General features: G+C 49.6%; 3 protein-coding genes across 3 annotated transcripts; 2 read left to right on the plus strand and 1 right to left on the minus strand.

Annotated features, from left to right (window-relative positions):
- The first annotated feature begins 657 nt into the window (after positions 1–657).
- Positions 658–4,747, plus strand: HOXB13 (homeobox B13). Its single transcript, XM_054455980.2, has 2 exons — positions 658–1,484; positions 2,457–4,747. The coding sequence occupies exons 1-2, from the start codon at positions 884–886 to the stop codon at positions 2,708–2,710; spliced, it is 855 nt and encodes a 284-aa protein (XP_054311955.1). The 5' UTR covers positions 658–883; the 3' UTR covers positions 2,711–4,747.
- A 79-nt stretch (positions 4,748–4,826) lies between these two features.
- On the minus strand, positions 4,827–5,819 carry PRAC2 (PRAC2 small nuclear protein). Its single transcript, XM_054455981.1, is given in 3 exon segments — positions 4,827–5,158; positions 5,161–5,187; positions 5,753–5,819. Coding segments are annotated over 3 exon segments (426 nt in total).
- Positions 5,820–7,128: 1,309 nt separating this feature from the next.
- Positions 7,129–7,707, plus strand: PRAC1 (PRAC1 small nuclear protein). The gene is given in 2 exon segments (XM_054455983.1): positions 7,129–7,217; positions 7,614–7,707. Coding segments are annotated over 2 exon segments (183 nt in total).
- Positions 7,708–21,965: the final 14,258 nt, after the last annotated feature.

Here is a 21,965-nt window from a genome sequence, read left to right on the forward strand (position 1 = left end):
GGGCAAGGGGCGTCCAGGGCACCTCCCTGGGGCCCGGAGCAGCTCATTCCAGGACATCTGGGACAGGAAGGGTACCGGGAATGAACCGGGGTGCTAGTACCCAGGACCCAAAGCCAGGGGCTGCCAGAAATACCTATTAACACCCATTTCCCAGCCTCCTCTTACACAGGCGCATTCCCGGGTTCTCCTCTGAGGCCGGGAGCGGCCTCCCAGCCCCACCCCCGACTCCCCTTCCCCCCCAGGAGACGGACACTTTATAGGGAGAGCTTTTTATTCTCTCGTTAAACCTGCCAAAGCGCAGGAGACAGAGAGCTAGGGAGGGAGAGGAGGAGAAGGAGGTGGGGCCCGGCTCCTCGTCCCCTCTCCCTCCGCCCACCACGCCTCCCCTCCCCCCGGACGTGTAACTGGGACTCTGCAAACTGGAAGGCAGCGAAAGGACACCTCCTTCCTTTTCTGTCTTGTTGTTTTTAAGTGGAATAAGAGAGAGAGGAGTGGAGAGGGAAAAGAAGAGAGAGAAGGAGAAAAGAGAGAGAGGAGAGAAACAGCGAGAGAGCGAGAGAGGAGACAGAGAGAGAGAGAGAGAGAGACAGAGAGAGAGAGACAGAGAGAGAGAGGGAGAGAGAATAAGCTGGGGTAAAGTATTTTCGCAGTTTCTGCCTTTAGGATTTTATTAGCTTCTCTCCCCCAGGCCGCAGCCAATCAGCGCGCGTGCCCGGGGCCCTGCGTCTCTTGCGTCAAGACAGCCGTGCTGAGCGAATGCAGGCGTCTTGCGAGCTGGAAGCGATTTAAAACGCTTTGGATTCCCCCGGCCTGGGTGGGGAGAGCGAGCTGGGTGCCCCCTAGATTCCCCGCCCCCGCACCTCATGAGCCGACCCTCGGCTCCATGGAGCCCGGCAATTATGCCACCTTGGATGGAGCCAAGGATATCGAAGGCTTGCTGGGAGCGGGAGGTGGGCGGAATCTGGTCGCCCACTCCCCTCTGACCAGCCACCCAGCGGCGCCTACGCTGATGCCTGCTGTCAACTATGCCCCCTTGGATCTGCCAGGCTCGGCGGAGCCGCCAAAGCAATGCCACCCATGCCCTGGGGTGCCCCAGGGGACGTCCCCAGCTCCCGTGCCTTATGGCTACTTTGGAGGCGGGTACTACTCCTGCCGAGTGTCCCGGAGCTCGCTGAAACCGTGTGCCCAGGCAGCCACCCTGGCCGCGTACCCCGCGGAGACTCCCACGGCCGGGGAAGAGTACCCCAGCCGCCCCACTGAGTTTGCCTTCTATCCGGGATATCCGGGAACCTACCAGCCTATGGCCAGTTACCTGGACGTGTCTGTGGTGCAGACTCTGGGTGCTCCCGGAGAACCGCGACATGACTCCCTGTTGCCGGTGGACAGTTACCAGTCCTGGGCTCTCGCTGGTGGCTGGAACAGCCAGATGTGTTGCCAGGGAGAACAGAACCCACCAGGTCCCTTCTGGAAGGCAGCATTTGCAGGTAACCTCTATTACCCTGGGTCCCCTTGTCTCTGAGCCTGGGGTTGTGGGTCCCACTGGCATTTCCCTGGGAGGAGGAGGAGGGAGACTTGGAGCTGGTGAAGATGAGCTTGGTGCTCCTCCCTTGGTTATTAGGACTCTGAAGGAGGTCTGGGCAGCTGGAGGGCCTGGATGGAGGTCAGTGTGAGGGGCCTGAGCTGGATGCTATCTGAAGCCTGAAGGCCACCTCACTTCTCCAGGAGGCCCTGGGACCAGCCTTTCAACATGTCTGAGAGGTTTAGATATCTTTGCTGTTGAGTGGGGATCAGGGTGTCCCTACCCAGCACAATTCCAAACTAATTCTACACAAAGGCTAAATAACTCTCAATTCGGTGCGTGGAGAGTGGGTTTGGGAGATGGGTAAAAAGGTATTGGATGTACTGTAGAGAATACAACCTCTCACTTTCTATTAGATGAGTTTTCCAATTTCCAAAGAAAAATTTAGGTTTCCTGCAGCTGTGACATACGTGTGTGCACTGGGATGGGTGAATGTGTGTGTGTGTGTGTGTGTGTGTGTGTGTGTGTGTGTGTATGCGCATGTATTGGGAGTGGGGGCAAAAACGTGTTTCCAGAATTTGCCTGTAGAATCTGAAAGAGTGGCCAAGAGTCTGGAAATGCATGAAGAGTGGACGTATGTGACGGTGGGCAAAGGCCTGACTGTGTGTGGTGTGTGGATATGTTTGCAGATTCGCGGGTGTGACAGCAGTGATGGGTGAGGGTGGCCTTCAGGAGCCAAGGCTGAGCGGTGGTGAGAGAACAAGCCCGAAGCCAGGGTGCTGTCCCGGTATGCTTTGGAGGAACAGGATGGCACGTGCGCCTGTAGGGTGACCTGTGTGCACCTGTGAGATGACTTAGCTTGGGGCTTGCAAGGCCTGAGTCCGCATGGGTGGGTATCTGACCATGCCTTTTCCTCCCTCCCTTTCCCACCGCGCAGACTCCAGCGGGCAGCACCCTCCTGACGCCTGCGCCTTTCGTCGCGGCCGCAAGAAACGCATTCCGTACAGCAAGGGGCAGTTGCGGGAGCTGGAGCGGGAGTATGCGGCTAACAAGTTCATCACCAAGGACAAGAGGCGCAAGATCTCGGCAGCCACCAGCCTCTCGGAGCGCCAGATTACCATCTGGTTTCAGAACCGCCGGGTCAAAGAGAAGAAGGTTCTCGCCAAGGTGAAGAACAGCGCTACCCCTTAAGAGATCTCCTTGCCTGGGCGGGAGGAGGGAAAGTGGGGGTGTCCTGGGGAGATCAGGAACCTGCCAAGCCCAGGCTGGGGCCAAGGATTCTGCTGAGAGGCCTCTAGAGACAACACCCTTCCCAGGCCACTGGCTGCTGGACTGTTCCTCAGGAGCGACCTGGGTACCTAGTATGTGCAGGGAGACGGAAGCCCCATGTGACAGCCCACTCCACCAGGGTTCCCAAAGAACCTGGCCCAGTCATAATCATTCATCTTTACAGTGGCAATAATCACGATAACCAGTACTAGCTGCCATGAGCGTTAGCCTCATATTTTCTATCTAGAGCTCTGTAGAGCACTTTAGAAACCGCTTTCATGAATTGAGCTGATTATGAATAAATTTGGAAGGCGATCCCTTTGCAGGGAAGCTTTCTCTCAGACCCCCTTCCATTACACCTCCCATCCTGGTAACAGCAGGAAGACCGAGGAGAGGGGAACGGGCAGATTCACTTGTGTGTCTGTGATGTCCGTTTAGCATTTTTCTCAGCTGACAGCTGGGCAGGTGGACAATTGTAGAGGTTGTCTCTTCCTCCCTCCTTGTCCACCCCATAGGGTGTACCCACTGGTCTTGGAAGCACCCATCCTTAACACGATGATTTTTCTGTCGTGTGAAAATGAAGCCAGCAGGCTGCCCCTAGTCAGTCCTTCCTTCCAGAGAAAAAGAGGTTTGAGAAAGTGCCGGGGTAATTCACCATTAATTTCCTCCCCCAAACTCTCTGAGTCTTCCTTCAATATTTCTGGTGGTTCTGACCAAAGCAGGTCATGGTTTGTTGAGCATTTGGGATCCCAGTGAAGTAGATGTTTGTGGCCTTGCATACTTAGCCCTTCCCAGGCACAAACGGAGTGGCAGAGTGGTGCCAACCCTGTTTTCCCGGTCCACGTAGACAGATCCACAGTGCGGAATTCTGGAAGCTGGAGACAGACGGGCTCTTTTCAGAGCCGGGACTCTGAGAGGGACATGGGGGCCTCTGCCTCTGTGTTCATTCTCTGATGTCCTGTACCTGGGCTCAGTGCCCAGTGGGACTCATCTCCTGGCCACACAGCAAAGCCAACGGGTTTGTGCTGGGCTTTCCTGCACATTAGGCTGGGGGTGGGGGGCCTGCCGGCGCATTCTCCACAATTGAGCGCACAGGCCTGAAGTCTGGAGAACCCGCAGAACCGAAGCTCCGAGCAGCGGGTCGATGGCGAGTAGTGAGTCGGTGGCGAGCAGTTGGTGGTGGGCCGCGGCAGCCACTACCTCGAGGACCTTTCCCTCCCGGAGCCAGCTCTCCAAGAAACCCCGCGGCAGCCGCCGCAGCCAAGGGATTCGAGTGTTTATGGCCCGCGGTCGGGTGGGATCCTAGCCCTGTCCCCTCTCCTGGGAAGGAGTGAGGGTGGGACGTGACTTAGACACCTACAAATCTATTTACCAAAGAGGAGCCCGGGACTGAGGGAAAAGGCCAAAGAGTGTGAGTGCATGGGGACTGGGGATTCGGGGGAAGAGGACGAGGAGGAGGAAGAGGAGGTCGATTTCCTGATTTAAAAAATCGTCCAAGCCCCGTGGTCCAGCTTAAGGTCCTCGGTTACATGCACCGGTCAGAGGAGGTCACTTTCTGCCTTCCACGTCCTCCTTCAAGGAAGCCCCATGTGGGTAGCTTTCAATATCGCAGGTTCTTACTCCTCTGTCTCTATAAGCTCAAACCCACCAACGATCGGGCAAGTAAACCCCCTCCCTCGCCGACTTCGGAACTGGCGAGAGTTCAGCGCAGATGGGCCTGTGGGGAGGGGGCAAGATAAATGAGGGGGAGCGGCATGGTGTGGGGTGCCCCCTTGGAGAGAGGAAAAAGGCCACAAGAGGGGCTGCCACCGCCACTAACGGAGATGGCCCTGGTAGAGACCTTTGGGGGTCTGGGACCTCTGGACTCCCCATGCTCTAACTCCCACACTCTGCTATCAGAAACTTAAACTTGAGGGTTTTCTCTGTTTTTCACTCGCAATACATTCAGAGCAAACAAAAGATGTGGAATCTTAGAGATTTATTCCACTAGTGTGTTAGGACCATTAAAAAGACAAGGGCGCCCCCTTCCGGCAGAGGCTCACCACTCCAGGAGAACCTGCGGGCAGGCTTTCATCCCCCGCGGAGCTACAGGCTTCCAGCTGCCTGGGGCCTCGTCGGTACTGAGCTGCGTGTGGGGATCCAGGACCCGATGTCGCCTGCCATTCGGCCAGGGCATCGGCAGATGTATTGGTCCAGCCCCCGAGAGACCCAGGAAGAAGGCAAGGAGGTTCGGTATGAGCAATCTCGAATGGAAGAAGAAGGCGGTCGGTCTGCGGGAGCCAGGCCGCAGCGTCATCCGCCTTCTGTCCATGTCTTCTTTAGTACTATATTTATCTTCCTCGCCATGACAATTCGCGGTGTGGACCCCCCACTTTTTTTCCGATTTACTTGTATGGAACCTGTGCAAAAAATATTTAATTTCGTTTTGTATTAAACCCTTTCAATGGGAATCCCTTCCCAATTTTAGTCTCCCACCTATCCCCGGACGACCACATTGAAATCTCTCACTTATTTGTGTTTAAATCACAACAAAATCTACAAACCTATATTCGCCTGCAGCTATTTACTTTTAAATAAGGGCTATGTTAAGCTACAGAAGGAAATGTTTTGCTTACCATTCGGACAAACGTGTGAACACAATGTCACAATAGGTGAATCCAGACAACGATCTCACAGAAGAATAAACGCAGAGGCACACACATATACTCCGGAAAATAAGCAGGGCGCCTTTTCACTAACAAGGCGCAATTGTACTCTGAGGTGCCCTCCAGACCGTTCCCCTCCCTCAGAGCCAAATTCCCGCAGCGAGTATCTCAGCAAGCTACGAAACCGGATCACAGGGTCGCGTCTACGCGGGCTCCAGGCCCGAAATAATTTCTAACTCCAAAGCAGGTGGATTTTATTAGGCCTCCAGAAGCCTAATAAGCCTAATAAGGGAGTAGTGGCGCAATGCGTAGAAACTACTTCCAGAAGCTCTTTTTGAATCTCGGTTCCGGCACCCGCAACGCAGAGCGCGAACCTGAGGCTCCATCTTTCGGGTTTTACTCCGGCTGGCGAGGCTTCTGGGGACCCTGAGAGGCCGCCGCCAGCCGAGAATCCGCCCCGCCTTCCCTGCAGGCGATCCCTACTCCAAATAGTAGTTCCCGGGCCGGAAGCTGGAAAGCCCTCGAAGCAGGAAAAAGCCTCATCCAGGACCCCCAGTTCTCGGGAGCAGCTCCAGCTTTCCTTCCCCAACCTAGAGCAAACTTCTCTTCCCTGCAGCTCCCCTCCTCCCCTTCATTAAAGTTGTATTGAAGGTTCTAAGTGCTGCACTCTAATTGGGTTTCCTTCAGGGGAGACCCTGTGCCCCCTAGCTACACCGCGTCCTGTCTAATAGAAACCCCCAAGCTGCAATCGCGAATTAAATAGATGAACTCGTTACCGTAAACTTGCAATAAAGCCAGGAGGCGACTGCTGCGGAGGGGGCAAAAGAAGGTTTCGTTGTTTTTGAAATTTATACCATTCTCACCCTCCCGAACAGTCACTCTCCAGGGAAGAGGGGAGAAAGCTCTGGAGCGGCCCTGGGCCTCTCGCCCAAAAGCAGGACACCCCGCCCCTCCCCCCAGGCGCTGGCCTGGGCCTGAGACAGATTTAAAACATCCAATGGGGAACCGATGCCAGCCTTTCTTCCTCTCTCCCTACCAGTTAGTTCTGTGTGGAGGGGATGAGGGGGAGGGGACGAAGTGGTGGGGGAGAGTGAAGGAAAGAATTCCACCATTACCTTCTCTCCTCCCCTAAACTGCCCCCGAACTGGGAGGGGCACAGGGGCAGCAAAAGAGTTTAATCGCCCCTAGAATAATGCTGGCGCCCAGCCTGGGGGGAGGGTCAGGGACTTTGCCATTGAACTTGAAGTTCCAGGCTGGTGGTCTCCACCACCCCCGCCCCCATTTTCCTAAACGTTTTATGGGAAGAGGGAGGAAGGTGAGGGGAAGAGAGGACTTCTCTGGCCTTGGGAAAGAGGGAGGAAGCCAATCAGGGGAGGAAGGGCCACAGAAACCAGGGGGTCCAGGGAGATTCGGAGGTTTGCGGGGAGGCGAGGAGGTTGCTTGGAGGAGACACTCCAGCTTTCGCCCCGACTTGCAGCTATGAGGTAGGGAGCCACCAACCGCAGGCCCTCTCACTGAGCCCCGCCCCAGACTCTACAGGGAGGGGGGCACTTAGTGCTGTGCTCCCGTCCTTCCTCTCCTAGCGTAAGGTGTGCAAACAGAGCGCCACTGGGAGGCTGAAACCTTTAGGCCGATGCCTGCTTGCAAGCTCAGGCAAGCTGGATTCTGGTCCCCACCTTTGCAGAGAGAACAGCGATGTTGTGCGCCCATTTCTCAGATCAAGGACCGGCACATCTTACTACCTCCAAGAGTGCTTTTCTCTCTAATAAGGTAAACTAACTGATCGGTGGGCCAAGTGCGTTACCGACGGATCGCTCAGTATGGTAGCTGCTTCAGGAGGCCCTGGGAGGGGGTTTCCCAGGAATTTGGGAGGCTTCAGAAGTTTTGGGAAACAAGGGAAGGGTGAGCAGCAGGCTTTCACAGATACCACCTGGCGGGAGCACCTACTCGCGGTTCCTGGGGAGACCGGCAGCCGCCCTGGGCAGAAAGGGACAAAGAAAATGTTTCGCAGCACGCGGGACCTGCAGGGCCTAGGCGGGGGAGAGGCTTGGGAGTGGGAACTAGCACCCGCTGTAAGGTCCGCCATAAGACTTAATGTTTGTCTCCAATGGGATGGAGTCCTGGCATAAGCAAAATTAATATTGTTAATGTTATTATTATTTAAAATTACAATATTTTACAAAACATCTACTTTGAAAACTGGGCGAGGCCAGGCGTCGTGGCTCAGCCTGTAATTCCGGAATTTCGGGAGGCCGAGGCAGGCAGATTCCTTGAGCACAGGAGTTCCAGACCAGCCTGGGCAATGTAGCAAGACCCCGTCTCTATTTATATAATAAAAGTTTTTTTAAAAAAGGAAACTGGGTGAAAGTTAACTGTGATTATAACAATGGTTGTTGTTGTTGTTGTTGTTGTTGTTTTTTACTAACTCATCCTTAAGGCAAAATCTCTGGGCCTTAAAAAAATAAAAACGGGCCAGGCATAGTGGCTCATGGCTGTAATCCCAGCACTTTGGGAGGCTGAAGTGGGCAGATAACTTGAGGCCAAGAGTTTGAGATCAGCCTGGCCAACATAGCGAAACCTCTCTCTACTAAAAATACAACAATTAGCTGGGCATGGTAGCTCACACCTGTAATTCCAGCTACTCAAGAGGCTGAAGCACAAGAATTGCTCGAACCTGGGAGGTGGAGGTTGCAGTGAGCTGAGATTATGCCATTGCACTCCAGCCTATGTGACAGAATGAGACTCTATGACAAATAATAATAATAATAATAATTGCACCTTTTTCTCTGGGCCCCTGGCTTCCTTATTCCCTTTCCTGCACCCTCTCAGAAGCTCTGCCTTGTGAAGTGTGGGATCAATGCCACAGCAGGCATGTGTGTGCACAGGGGCTCTGGGTCCAGTACTGAAGCAGGCTGGGGGCCAAATGCTCACATCTTCAGCCAGCCACTGATATTGCCAAGTCATTGGTCTTGGGGTGGGCACAGTAATCCACAAAAACACTCAGGACTCACCTAACTCTCTTCTCCCCACAGCTGGCTCCTTCCCTGCCAGTTCCCCCTCCCGTAATGACAAAACCCACAATTGAGTGAGCACTTTATAACCTAAAGAAATTGAAACTAAGAGGGTAAGTTACTTGATCTGGGTCCCAAAGCAGGAGCGCTTAACCTCTACCACCAACTGATAAAATAGAAAGCCCAGGGACTCCTCCATTGTCAACATGCCTCTCCCCACAAGGCCCTTCAGACACCAACAAGCACCTGCTTCCATCCGGAGTCACCCAGCTGAGATCACATAGGTGCACCCAAACGCCCTAGCCCCTCAGCCCAGCCCCTCCTCAGGCACCGGACAGATCTGCATATATGCAAACAGGTGATTAAACACATGTGGACATTTTTGTCAACCAACTACTCATTAATTGAGTATGCAAAATCTTCCACTAGGGGTGGAAGACAGGAGGAAAGAGATGGAAATATGCTCTCCCTTCCCACCAGGACTGACTCCTATGCTGGTAAATCTTGGGTCTGCAGCTTCCCCATATGTGACTTGAGGCCAGAGGATTTTTTTCCATGACCAAATGACTACAATCAGAACAAATGGGGAACAGGACGGCGAACAGGGAATGAGAAAGATACACACACACACACACACACGCACACACACACACACACACACACACACACAAGCATGGCTTCTGGGAGTCTTCCCTGGAGAAGATGCTTGGAATATCAAATTCGGGAGGGAAGATGTGGAAAAAACTCAGAGGAGGAGGCCAGAAAATGCAGGTCGCGGTGGGTAGAAGGACGGTGTGGATCCTCGCTCCGGGTGAGCTAGAGCTGGCCAGGCAGAGAGCAGGGGCATCTCATAGGGTCCTGGACCCCCAGGCGAACCTGGGCAGTAATCAGACGTCCCCTTGCCCACTCAGAGGCTGATCGCCTTACCCCCATCCAGGCGGGCACGCACCCGCACTACTCGCCAAACTCCGCAGACCCCAGGCGGAGGGCAGAGAGGCAGCTCTTGGTCTGCGGGGTCCGTACCCATCCTGTGGGCCCTCAGCTCCCCAACTCTAGGTGGGCCCAGCCCGTCGCCCCCGCCCGAGACCTGCGCCCAGCCTTTGTCAGGTTGATGGTTGAAGCTCGCCGCACCTCCCATTCCAGGCAGGGTTTTGTCATTGAACTTGAGTCAGGCTATAAACATTCCTTCACCCCTCCGGAGCCAGGCCGAGACGCGGAGGGGTGGAGGAGAAGGGCGGAGGGGGCTGTGGAGCGACCCGGAACGCGAGAAACCGGGCCTCTCCCTTCTAAGCCCGCGCGGCTTTATCAAAGAGCTTCCAATCCTTGCCTTCCAGGGAACATCCGCCGGGTCTGCAGCTAAAAGCCGGATTCTTGAGGCCATCCGGCAAGTCAGGCCAATGTTTTGGTCAGGATCGACATGGTGTAACTTTTTCTCTTTTCCTCCTTGGCATTTTATGTTCGTTTACCTTATTCTAGGCAGTCCAATCCTTAATTTATTTTAATAATCAGGATAAACAAATGCGTACACAAACGAATACTAGCTAAGGCCGATGAATTATTAGAGAATGTTCGAGTCGGTCGTAACGAGGCCGTCGCCGCTCGGTTTTGCAAGCGCTCCTCGCTCGGCGTGGTTATCCTGGGGGCTGTCGCCCGCCGCGCTATCCGATCCCGGGCTGCTACCAGGGCGGCTGCCGAGCCCCGCGGATTTCCCAGCTGCCTTCCCAGGACCTGGAAACTTAAACTTCTCAAATGGGGCGTCTCCCTACTCGGTGGCGGAGGAAATAGCGGCCTGGAGAGCCGTCCGACCCGGGAAACCCGCGCGTCTTTCCAGGCGACCCGCCGACTGCGGAGGCTGCGAGGAGCGGCCTGCTCAGACGGTAGTAGTGCTGCGTGTGTGTGTGTGTGCGCGCGCGCGCGTGCGCGTGTGTTTAAAGAATTCAGGATCCTGGGGCAAGGGAAGATCAAACACTCGATCTCCGGGTCTCTCCCTGGCTCAGTAACATCCAGTCGAAAGTGAACAGGGCGCGCCGGCGCGCGGGGAGGCGCAGGGGCCACTCCGTCTGGCGTGGGGCGCTGCGAGCGCAGGGCTTCCTTTCCAGCCGGGAGCCCCCCGCGGCTCAGCGACACCGGCTAACGAGAAACCAAATCGGGCGAGGCAACGAAAAGCTCCTGGCCTCCGTATTTGGGGCCAGAGACACCGCAGGGAGGCAGGTCCCCGCCGACAAATTGGAAGAGGCCTGCGGGAGTTAGCCAGATAATGCTCTCCCTGTCCTACCTGCCCCCACCAATTTGCCTTTTACCTGCCACAGAGCTTGCTTGAACCAAAGGGGTTTGCGGTCTTCTCCTCCTCAACTTTCGATCCCCAGGCCTTCGCCGCCCGGGAAAGAATCCAGCCAACCCTTCTGCCTTTGTCTGACCTTCGAGGAAAAGAAGCGTGGGAGCCTGGGTCAAGTTCACGGACCTGGTCTTTGTCTTTTAGGACAAGCGGGGGCACCGTTCCCATTCTGACGAGGAGGGTTCTAAGCATTTGGGACAATGTGGGGGCGAAAATGAAGCTGCGAGAAAGGACTTTCAATTTTAATCTATTGCCCTAGTCTCACATACCCTCCCCCTCCCGCAGCCCTGTAGAGGAGAAATAATTAGATCTGAAGGGAAGCCTTTTATTTGGAAAAATGCGAAGGTGTCATGGAATGAGCTTCCCAGAAATGGTCCTTGGCACTTGGGTAGTTTTGCGTGAGTTCGGTGCCGGCGTTTATGAAAGTTAAGGATTTACAGTATTCGGCACAACGGTTTCTGTGGAATTCGATTCAGAGCAAACAAGATCACATCTACATTGCTTTCCAAAAAGCTTCAGACTCAACACATTGAAATAATTTTCCCCAACATCCTGGTTTCTACCCTACCCACCCACTCCCCCCCCTTTTTTTTTTTTTTTTTGCAGAGCCTGATGCAAAATGATATTCCTGCCCCTTAAAAAAAAAAAAAAAAGAACCTCAAAGTGGAAAAAAAAAACTATCCCGATCGCAGCAAGTAGAATATGGGTCTTAAAACACAGAGCTACTTTTAAAACTTTTTATAAACAGCCCCTTTTAAATTAAAAAAAATTGTTTCAATGTGCATGTTTTATAATTTTCAACCACTGTTAATAGTTACTTTTTGTTCCCCTTCCCCTCAACCTAGTTATATACAACCTAATTTGGTTTGAAAACATACTGTACATTTTCTGTGTCATAAGCAATTCCTCAAGTTATTGCAGTCTTCTAAGTGCTATTTTTAGATTGCATAATATGCAATGAAAGAAGTTGTCATAATTTAGAAAACTATTTCCCTAAAGTTAGTCTTTTAGGCTGTACCCATATTTAAAAAGAGGAGTTTCAGCTGGACACCGCAGCTGACACCTATAATCTCAACACTTTGGGAGGACAAGATGGGAGGATTGCTTGTGGCCAGGAGTTCAAAACCACTGTGGGCAATATAGCCAGAGTCCATCTCTACAATTTTTTTTTTTTTAATTAGCCAGGCATAGTGGCACTTGCCTGTAGTCCCAGCTACTCCGGAGGCAGAGGTACGAAGATCGCCCAGGAGTTACAGGCTGCAGTGAGCCTTGATCCTGCCATTGCACTCCAGCCTAGTCTACTCCAGCTTGGTCAACAGAGCAAGACCCTGTCTCTAGAAAACAAATAAATGAAAAGAAGAAATTTTTTTCTTGATTAGAAAAGTAACACATTCTTATTATTAAGAATTTCAAAATATAAACATAATTATAAAGAAGGAAATAAAATTCACCCCGTATGCTACCATCCAAAGTTTACCAAGCTACTCTTTTGTTATATTTTCTTCAGTTATTTTTCCTTGCACATATGTACAATTTCGAAACCGAGATTCTGCAAGAATTTTTTTTGTCTTGCCTTTTATTTAATGTTAGATTATGAACATTTCCCAGTGTTATTAAATGTTCTTCAAAAGCATGATTTTAATGATTGCATTTATTTATCTAAATATCATTTAGATTTTTTGTTTCCATGTTTACTTTTAAAAATAATTCATGAGAGAAATTGTTATGCCACTGAGTATGTTTGTTAGAGACATGAGAGTAGAATCCCCTGGAATAGAATGCTTCAAAAATTCTAGGTTAAAAATTCCCCCTTCTGAAATAGCCAGGTATGGTGCATACCTGTAGTCCTAGCTACTCAGGAGGCTGAAGTGGCAGGATTGCTTAAGCCCGGGAGTTGGAGGCTGCAGTGAGCTTCTCTCTCTCTCTCTCTCTCTTTCTCTCTCTCTCTCTCTTTTGAGACAGGGTCTTGTTCTGTTGCCCAGGCTGGAGTGCAGTGGTGTGATCACTGTTCTCTGCGGCCTCAACCTCCTAGGCTCAAGTGATCCTCCCCCTCCCACCTCAGCCTCCCAGGTAGCTGAGACTACAGGTGTGCACCACCAAGCCCAGCTAATTTTTTGTATTTTTGGTAGAGATGGGGTTTTGCCATGTTTCCCAGGCTGGTCTCGAACTCCTGGGCTCAAGTGATCCCCCTGCCTCGGCCTCCCAAAGTGCTAGGATTACAGGTATGAGCCACGAGGCCCAGCAGACACTGTGTCTTAAAAAAAAAAGTCCCCATTGTTAGGAGGAAATAAAAGGGGGCCTTTTAAGGTGCTCAAAATGTTCCACGTTTTGATCAAGGTGGTGGTTATGTGCATGTATACATGTGTAAAAATTCATTAAACTAAACATTCAAGATTCGTGTGTTTTACTTTTAAAATTTTAACACTGCTCTCCCACCCCCTGAAAGCCTGTATCTGTTTACAAAGAAAAAGAGCAATGCAGGAAATAGGTGGAGGGAGCAAAGAAGGGGTGGGACCAACCCAAACTGGATTGATTCACCCCTTCCTAGGGTATTATCTTTGGTTCACAGACCAAAATATTTACCAAAAGTAAATATTTGACAGTTAGTGATGACGGGTGGGGCGGGGGGGGAAGTGCTTGGCCCTTCTTCCCAACTCCAGTGCTAGCCCTTGTTAGATAGGGAGGATTTTTTTCCTATTATGGTTGCACTCTTGTGGCATTGACCTTCTCTAATGAATAGAAGAGGGATAAAAATAGGGTAGAAAATATTTTAAAGAGTTAAAATTAACAGATACACAGCTGACTCATCTAACACTGTCATGTGAAATAGAAATGGGATTTTAAAATATAAAAATACTTTTTTTCAGAAATAGATTGATTTTTTATTTATTTTGTAACCTACGTTCAGTTAAAAATACAACAGGCAGAACTTGGGGATTGCAAGGACAACTGCTCTCGCAGGTGACAATAAGGACCTGGAGGGACTGGAGTGGAGTCTGGTGTCTGAGTCTGGTTTTATTGGCACTGTCATGTGAGGTCATTGGGGCTGTGTGCTGGCCAGAGCATATGCTTAATCCTTGGGATGCTGAGGAGAGGGGGAAAAAAACCCTTTATGCTATTGGGCACCAGAGTTACTTCCTGTTTGTGCTTCAGACAGGGAACAGCTACAACGGCTTCACACATTCATATTTAGTGGTGACTTCTTATTTTTTTATTGTCATTTTATTCCTTTTTCACTTAAAATCAGGATAAAGTTGGATTTTTAATATTTTATGAAGAAACACATGAGACACATTTTTGTGTCAAAAAAACCACCATGGATGTTTTACAAAACAGCTTTCGTTTTTCCAAGTATAACATATATCCAATAAAATGTATTAATCTTAAGTGTATAGCTTGAAGTTACCTATTTACCTAGATAAACACCATTCAGAATAAGATAGAAAACATTTCATTTCCTCTATCCCTGTGTGTTCCCTCCAGACCCTTTCCAGTATAATATTCCAGAAGTAACTGCCATTCTTTTTTTTTTTCTTTTTTTTTTTTTTTGATACGGAGTCTCGCTCTGTTGCCCAGGCTGGAGTGCGGCTCATTGCAACCACTGCCTCCCGGGTTCAAACAATTCTCCTGACAGCCTCCTGAGTAGCTGGGATTACAGGCTTCCGCCTGTAATGTAACCATGTCCAGCTAATTTTTCTGTTTTTAGTAGAGACAGGGTTTCACCATGTTGGTCAGGCTGGTCTCAAACTCCTGACCCTAGGTGATCCACCTGCCTCGGCCTCCCAAAGTGCTGGGATTACAGGAATGAGCCACTGTGCCCAGCCGTAACTGCCGTTCTGATCAGTCTCAAATCCCCGCATCTATTGACATTGACTTGTTTTGGCTGTTCTTGAACTTTTCATAAGTAGAATTACACAGTGTGCACTCTTTGGGGTCTGGGTTTCTTCCATTCAACAAAATGTCTGTGAGATTAATCTCCATGTTGTTGTGTGTATTGGCAGTTTATTCTTTTTAATTTTGTTCTGCTATTCCATTGTATGGATACACCGCAACTAGTTTATCCATACAATGGTCGTCCCAGGCTGAGACCCAGGATATGGGAATGAGGGGTTGATGGACATTTGAGTTGTCTGTATTTTTGTCTATTACAAATACAGCTACTATCAATATTCTTGAACAAGTCTTTCGGTGAATAAATTGAATCATTTCCTGTAGAATTTCTGGGTTATAGGGTAGGCACTATATATGTTTAATTTACTACCTCTGTGGTATTTTTAAAAGTTAATTATCCATATATCAGTCTCCAATCCCCACAAGCAAGTGGTCAGATTGAAGAACATGATTGATTACATTTGCTTAGATTTCTCTCTCTCGCTTTTTTTTTAGATGGAGTCTTATTGTGTCACCCAGGCCGGAGAGTGCAGTGGTGCAATCTCGGCTCATTGCAACCTCTGCAGGTTCAAGCGATTCTCTTGCCTCAGCCTCCCGAGTAGTGGTGATGTGTCACCACACCCAGCTAATTTTTGCTATTTTTAGTAGAGACAGGGTTTCCCCATGTTGGCCAGGCTGGTCTTGAACTCCTGGCCTCAAGTGATCCTCCCACCTTGGGCTCCCAAAGTGCTGGGATTACAGGTGTGAGCCACCACACCTGGACTCTTTCTTTCTTTTCTTTCTTTCTTTCACTTTCCAATAAGTTTTATTATTAGTCAAGTCATGATTGAGGGTTCCAGGGTGGGGATCGCAAGGTACCCAGGTCCCCTTTTACCACCCTGGGAGAAGGACAGAGGACAGAGGAAAGGTGGGGTGCAGCCAGTTCAAATCTTTTCAGGGAAATGTGCCTTCTCCCCAGTGGTCATCCCAGGCTGAGACCCAGGATATGGGAATGAGGGACTTGTACACAGGCTGGTACCATTCACATACAAAGACATTGTCCCCTTTAGCAATCACTGCCTTCTCACAGAGGTGGAAGTCCAGGTAGTCCTGCAAGCAGTTCCTGGGCTGGCTCTGGTTGGGGAAGCTGCTGTGAAAAAGAGAGGTCTTGTAGTTCTTTTTTTTTTTCAGATGGAGTCTTGCTGTGTCTCCCAGGCTGGAGTGCAACGGCACGATCTCAGCTCACTGCAACCTCTGCTTTGCGGGTTCAAGCAATTCTCTCACCTCAGCCTCCTGACTAGCTGGGACTAAAGGCACCTGCCATCATGCCTGGCTAATTTTTGTATTTTTGTAGAGATAGGGTTTCCCCAAGTTGGCCAGACTACTCTGGAACTCCTGACCTCTTCAGGTAATCCACCTGCCTCGGCCTCCCAAAGTGCTGGGATTACAGGTGTAAGCCACCGTACCCAGCCGGTCTTATAGTTCTTGATTTGGGTCCTTTTTTTTTTTTTTTTTCGAGACAGAGTCTCACTGTGTCACCCAGGCTGCAGTGCAGTGGTGTGATCTTGGCTCATTGTAGCCTCAACTTCCTGGGATCCAGTGATCCCACCACCTCAGCTTCCCAAGTAGCTGGGATTATAGGCATGTGACACCATGCCCAGCTAATTTTTGTATTTTTAGTAGAGATGGGGTTTCACCATGTTGGCCAGGCTGGTCTCGAACTCCTGACTTCAGGTGATCTGCCTGCCTTGGCCTCCCAAAGTGCTGAGATTACAGGTGTGAGCCACTGTGCGCTTAAAGACTCCCCTGATGCCTCAGCAAAGATGCCAGTGTCTGACAGAACTGCTTAAATCTCTATGATGAGCTTATTTTGAAGTCTTGATGGCCTGGATCCTTGGGACAGCAGAGATTTGCGTTTGCTCACGGCAGACCATCAAGACTCATGGCTCTGGTCCTATGATCTCCCTCCACTGGCCCCAGTCCTGGGGCACAGTCACACCTACAAGTTATGCACTTGTGGATCTCACCAAACTCCCCTAAATGCAAGCACAATGACCTGGGCAAAGAAGAGCTGTGACTGGGGTTAATGGTCAGGGTCAGCAGGGACCAGACGCCAAAGGGTTAGTGCCAGAAGGTAGAAGTGATTCTCCTGAGTCCTGATTTGGAAGCTGAGTTATGACTCAGGAAATTCATTGCCCCATGGTCTTTTAGCAAGAAGCGATCTATCTTCCCGGGCAGAACTTCCATTACTGGTGACAGATGCGTGGAGCCAGTTTATTAAAAAACCATCATTTCAACCCCCAAAGCAAAGGCCCCACAGTGTGTTGGAATAGAATGCTAATTTCTAGCTCCATATCATAATCTAGGACATGGGGAGAGTATTACGAGGCATTTTAAAATTCAAGAGGAAGGAAACTCAGTGCTATTTCTGCACTCTGGGAGCAGGGAGCATTAGGATCTTTATTTCACAGGTCACACTCTCCTATTCTAGCAGGTTAATGCAACTCACCAGCTCTTAGCTGCTGCCGTGGGCTGGCCCTGCCCTGGCCCAAGATAGAACTTGCCTCATTGCTCAGCAGCTGTGGCAGAATAGAATGAGCACTGGACTTTGAGCCAATGAGTTGGATTCAAGTCCTGCTGTGGTCTAGGGAAAAAGCCCTCTTACATTGGTATGAAACTTTTTCATTTTCCAAGTACCTGTGTACTTCACATCTTTTGTCTCATGTATGGTGAGGTACAGGGAAAGGGAAAGAATGTCCATTTTACAGAAATGGTAAATGGGTATCTTGGAGCCAGTTCCTTCTTGTCATTGGAGGTGAGAGGAGCCTCCCCTCACTGGCTTTTTTTTTTTGTTTGTTTGTTTTTTGTTTTTTTGAGACAGAGTCTCGCTCTGTCGCCCAGGCTGAAGTGAAGTGGCGTGATCTCAGCTCTCCACAACCTCCGCCTCCGGGGTTCAAGCAATTCTCCTGCCTCAGCCTCCTGAGTAGCTGGGATTACAGGTGCCCACCACCACACCTGCCTGACTTTTGTATTTTTAGTAGAGACAGGGTTTCACCATGTTGGCCAGGCTTGTCTTGAACTCCTGACCTCAGGTGATCCACCCGCGTTGGCCTCCCGAAGTGCTAGGATTACAGGCGTGAGCCACTGCGCCCGGCAGGGTTTTATTTTATTTTAATTTAACTTTGTTTTATTTGAGATGGGGTATTGCTTGGTCACCCAGGCTGGCATACAGTGGCACAATCATCACTCAACTGCAACCTTGAACTCCCAGGCTTAAGCGATCCTCCCGCTCCACCTTTGGAGTAGCTGGGACTATAAGTGCATACCACCATGCTTGGCTAATTTTTTGTATTTTTTGTAGAGTTTCCCTATGTTGCCCAGGCTGGTCTCGAACTCCTGGGTTCAAGTGATCCACCAACCTCAGCCTTCTAAAGTGCTAGGATTACAGGCGTGAGCCACTGCACCAGGCCCCCTTATTGGCTTTTGTCTCCAAATCTTTTCTGTGCAGCTTTGAGAGCAGCTCTGAGAAATTTGGATGGGTGGGAGAGGAGGTGTGAGGGAGACTGTTCCTGGAGCTCTCTCAGGGATGAGCCAGTTTTTCTGCCTCCATAGAGCTTCTCTACCTGTGTGGTCTTCCAGGAGACTTTCCTGGCTGAATTATTCAAACTGTCAGTGAACTTTCTGTGTCACACAGGGCTGGGTGTGCTTAGGCACAGTAAAAGGGAGATCTAAGCAAATGATATGAATGGTCAGGTCAAGAATTGGCCACACAATTGAACGAAGTACATTTTTAGCATGTTGGTAGATGTCCCATCGAAAATGCTGGGCATGGAAGCACGGGAATTGACGAAACTGGTTATTTAGACATGACAATGGCAGAGATCCCCCTACGGGGTGAAGTTGAAGGATAATTTACAGCTGCATCAGAGCAAAATATCTATGATTTTATGAGTTTTGGTTTCTATCTTAATGATCTGCATGCATTTGACATGGTTGTCATGGAATGTCAGATGTTTCAAAATGTATGTGGATAATTTCATGTACTTTGACAATTTATAGCAGTTAAATAAAACTGCCCTAAAAAGTTTTGTCCCTCTGGGAATTTGGGGAGTGCATGCTATGTTCCACTTCCTGTCCCTCCTTACCCTGGCAATCTACCTGATTATTTTCTTCTGCCTCTTCTCCCCTTTATATAAAATATTTTAATAAAATATTTGGACAAGCAACACAAACTCATCTAAATTTCCAGTTGTTTTAATACCTCAGTAACCTGTAGGAAAATAGTGCCTGTGTGTCTAATTGAATTTTTCATCTAGCTGTTTGGTGCCATGTGGTCTGAGGCTTGGGAGAGCTGAAAACTTGGTTGTCAGAGGCCCTTGTGGAGTATGTGTACAGGTGACAAAACCAGTGTTGGGCTGGGCACAGTGGCTCATGCCTGTAATCCCAGCACTTTGGGAGGCAGAAGCAGGTGGATCACTTGAGGTCAGGAGTTGGCCATCAGCGTGGTCAACATGGTGGAACCCTGTCTGTACTGAAAATACAAAAATTGGCTGGGCTTGGTGGCACACACCTGTAATCCCAGTTACTCAGAAACCTGAGGCAGGAGAATCACTTGAACCTGGGAGGCGGAAGTTGCAGTGTGCCTAAATCGCACCACTGCACTCCAGTCTGGGTGACAGAGTGAGATGCTGTCTCAAAAAAAGAAAAAAAAAGGTAAAAAATAAAAACAAAAAAATAAAACCAGTGTTGCTTCATTCCCAGCTTGGCCCAAGGTGGGGCTCACTCGGCCTTAGAGGCAGAACTACTTTCTGGGCTTTGGACCTAAGAATCAGCTGTCTCCCTTCTTAATGCCCTTTCTCTGAAGAGTAAGCTGTGGCTCTAAAACAAAGGATTCCCCATTCACGTGTAAAGCTACAAGGGATTCCCCAGAGGAGCGGCTCCTTCAACCCAGGTGTGAGTAACCAGAGACTGTTGTTTCATTTCAGAGATGATTTAGATGATAGATGCGAGATCTGTCTCAATAAAAACATTTTATTTGTCTCCCAGAAGGTTTCCTTGGGAGCATCTCAATATGCCCCATATACTATTTTTACTCTGAATGTTTCCATGGCCTAGAATCATATTTGGCACAGCTGTTAGGTATAAGTGTGACTCTGGGCTGAGAGGTCTTCCTCCAACTTGGCAAGGGTTTTTCCAGTGGCTGGGCTGAGGGTGTCGTCTCTGCCACCTCGGCTCATTAAAGAGGCAGATGGGCCGGGTGCAGTGGCTCACGCCTGTAATCCCAGCACTTTGGGAGGCCAAGGCGGGTGGATCACCTGAGCTCCGGAGTTCGAGACCAGCCTGACCAACATGGAGAAACCCCATCTCTACTAAAAATACAAAATTAGCCGGGGGTGGTGGTGCATGCCTATAATCCTAGCTACTCAGGAGGCTGAGGCAAGAGAATTGCTTGAACCCGGGAGGCAGAGGTTGCAGTGAGCTGAGATCACACCACCGCACTCCAGCCTGGGCAACAACAGCAAAACTCCTTCTCAATAAAACAAAAAACGAAACAAAACAAAAAACCCACAACAAAACAAAAAAATGAGGCAGATGAGGCTCACTCTGTAGTTTCTGCCATACCTCAGTCTATATCCTCAGCTCCCTAAAAGCAGAAAACTGCAGCACTGCAGGAGAATCTGGTCAGAAAGGCAAGAGAATGAAGCATTTCCTCCACTTTGCTTGAACCCCCCAAAGGGAGAACAGGGCCCAGTAATGATACATCATCAATTCCCAATTACCTGAAATAAAGTGTTCTGCCCTGGACTTCTCTTGGCTTGGCTAATCTTTCTTTTCTTTTCTTTCTTTCTTTCTTTTTTTTTTAAGAGATGGGGGTCTCACTATGTTGCCCAGGCTAGACTTGAACTCCTGCACTCAAGCGATCCTCCTGCCTCAGCCTCTTGAGTAGCTGGGACTACAGGTGTGTACTATTGCACCCAGCCTTGGCCAGTCTTGATCCACACTGTTGACATCATGACTTTATCCTCTGGACCTGACTCTTCTGTTGTCCTCAGCCCTGCCGTGGTTGACTTCTTCTAACTGTAGGGAGCTAGAAGTCAGAGAAATATGTGATCTTCCTTTCTCTGCCATGATGTTCCAAAGAGGCACTGGGGTAAGACTGAGAGTTGTGGAACTCAGCAGGCCCTCTTCAGTCAGCCTTCATGGTACGTCTGGTAAACTGACTTCAGGATAGAAGGTATGGCACAACCGCCTAACTGTTCATAGTTGCTGGACAAATGTTGGTTGAATGAATAAATAAATGAGGAGTGAATAAATCAATATATTCCAAGGATGCCACCATATAGTAACAGAGTTACTACCCACTGAAATTGCATTCCTAAGTGAAACTATAAATCATTTTTATAATAAAGTAAAAGTTTATCTGACGTGTAGTTGTCTTTCATTGGTAACCAAGAGATAAGATTTATAGCATTTCATGAAATGCTTGTCCTACCACCCGCACCTTCTCTCCTTGGTCCTATATGTCATTTCTTTATCCCAAACACTTCACTGTTCCTTTCTCCAAAGCCTTCAGTATAAGGACCGAGCTCTGCATCATGGCCCCCAGGCCCATATAAGATCAAATTCCTATCTGTCTTTTCAGGCTTAACACCTCACACTGTGCAGTCCTTCATTGTGAGGTCTTCATGATGTTGCCTCATTTAATCCTTCTAATAATGCGGGAGATAATTTTTATCCTGTTTCACAGATGAAGAACTGACTAGCTAGTAGGAGGTAGAACCAGGACTTAAATCCAGGTGGTTGACCTCAGTTCTCTAAGTTTCCCACTGCACACACTGCCCCTCCAGCTGTATCCTTTCCCAACCCCCTGGGCTTCTGCCGTTCACTTCATTGTATGTGCCAGAACTTTCTCACCTTGAGATCTCTGACCACATGAAACCCTCCACTTCCCCAGCTCTGTGTGTTCAGAATCCCATCCATTCTGTGAAGTTCAGCTCAGACACCATCCCCACCATGAGTCCTCAAGGTTGGATTTAATCTCCTCCCTCTTCTGTGCTCTCATTGTTCCTTGATTTTACTTATTTTGTTTATTATTTTTTTGAGACAGGGTCTCGCTCTGTCACCCCAGACTGGAATGCAGTGGCACAAACCATGACTCACTGCAGCCTCAACATCCTGGGCTCAAACAAACCTCCTACCTCAGCCTCCCATGTAGTTGGAACTACAGGCACACACCACAACACCATGCCCAGCTAATTTTTTATTTTTTGTAGAGACAGGGTCTCACTATGTTGCCCAGGCTGGTCTCGAACTCC

The sequence above is a fragment of the Pongo pygmaeus genome, chromosome 19 (assembly GCF_028885625.2).
Source record: "Pongo pygmaeus isolate AG05252 chromosome 19, NHGRI_mPonPyg2-v2.0_pri, whole genome shotgun sequence".
NCBI classification, from domain to species: Eukaryota; Metazoa; Chordata; class Mammalia; order Primates; family Hominidae; genus Pongo; species Pongo pygmaeus.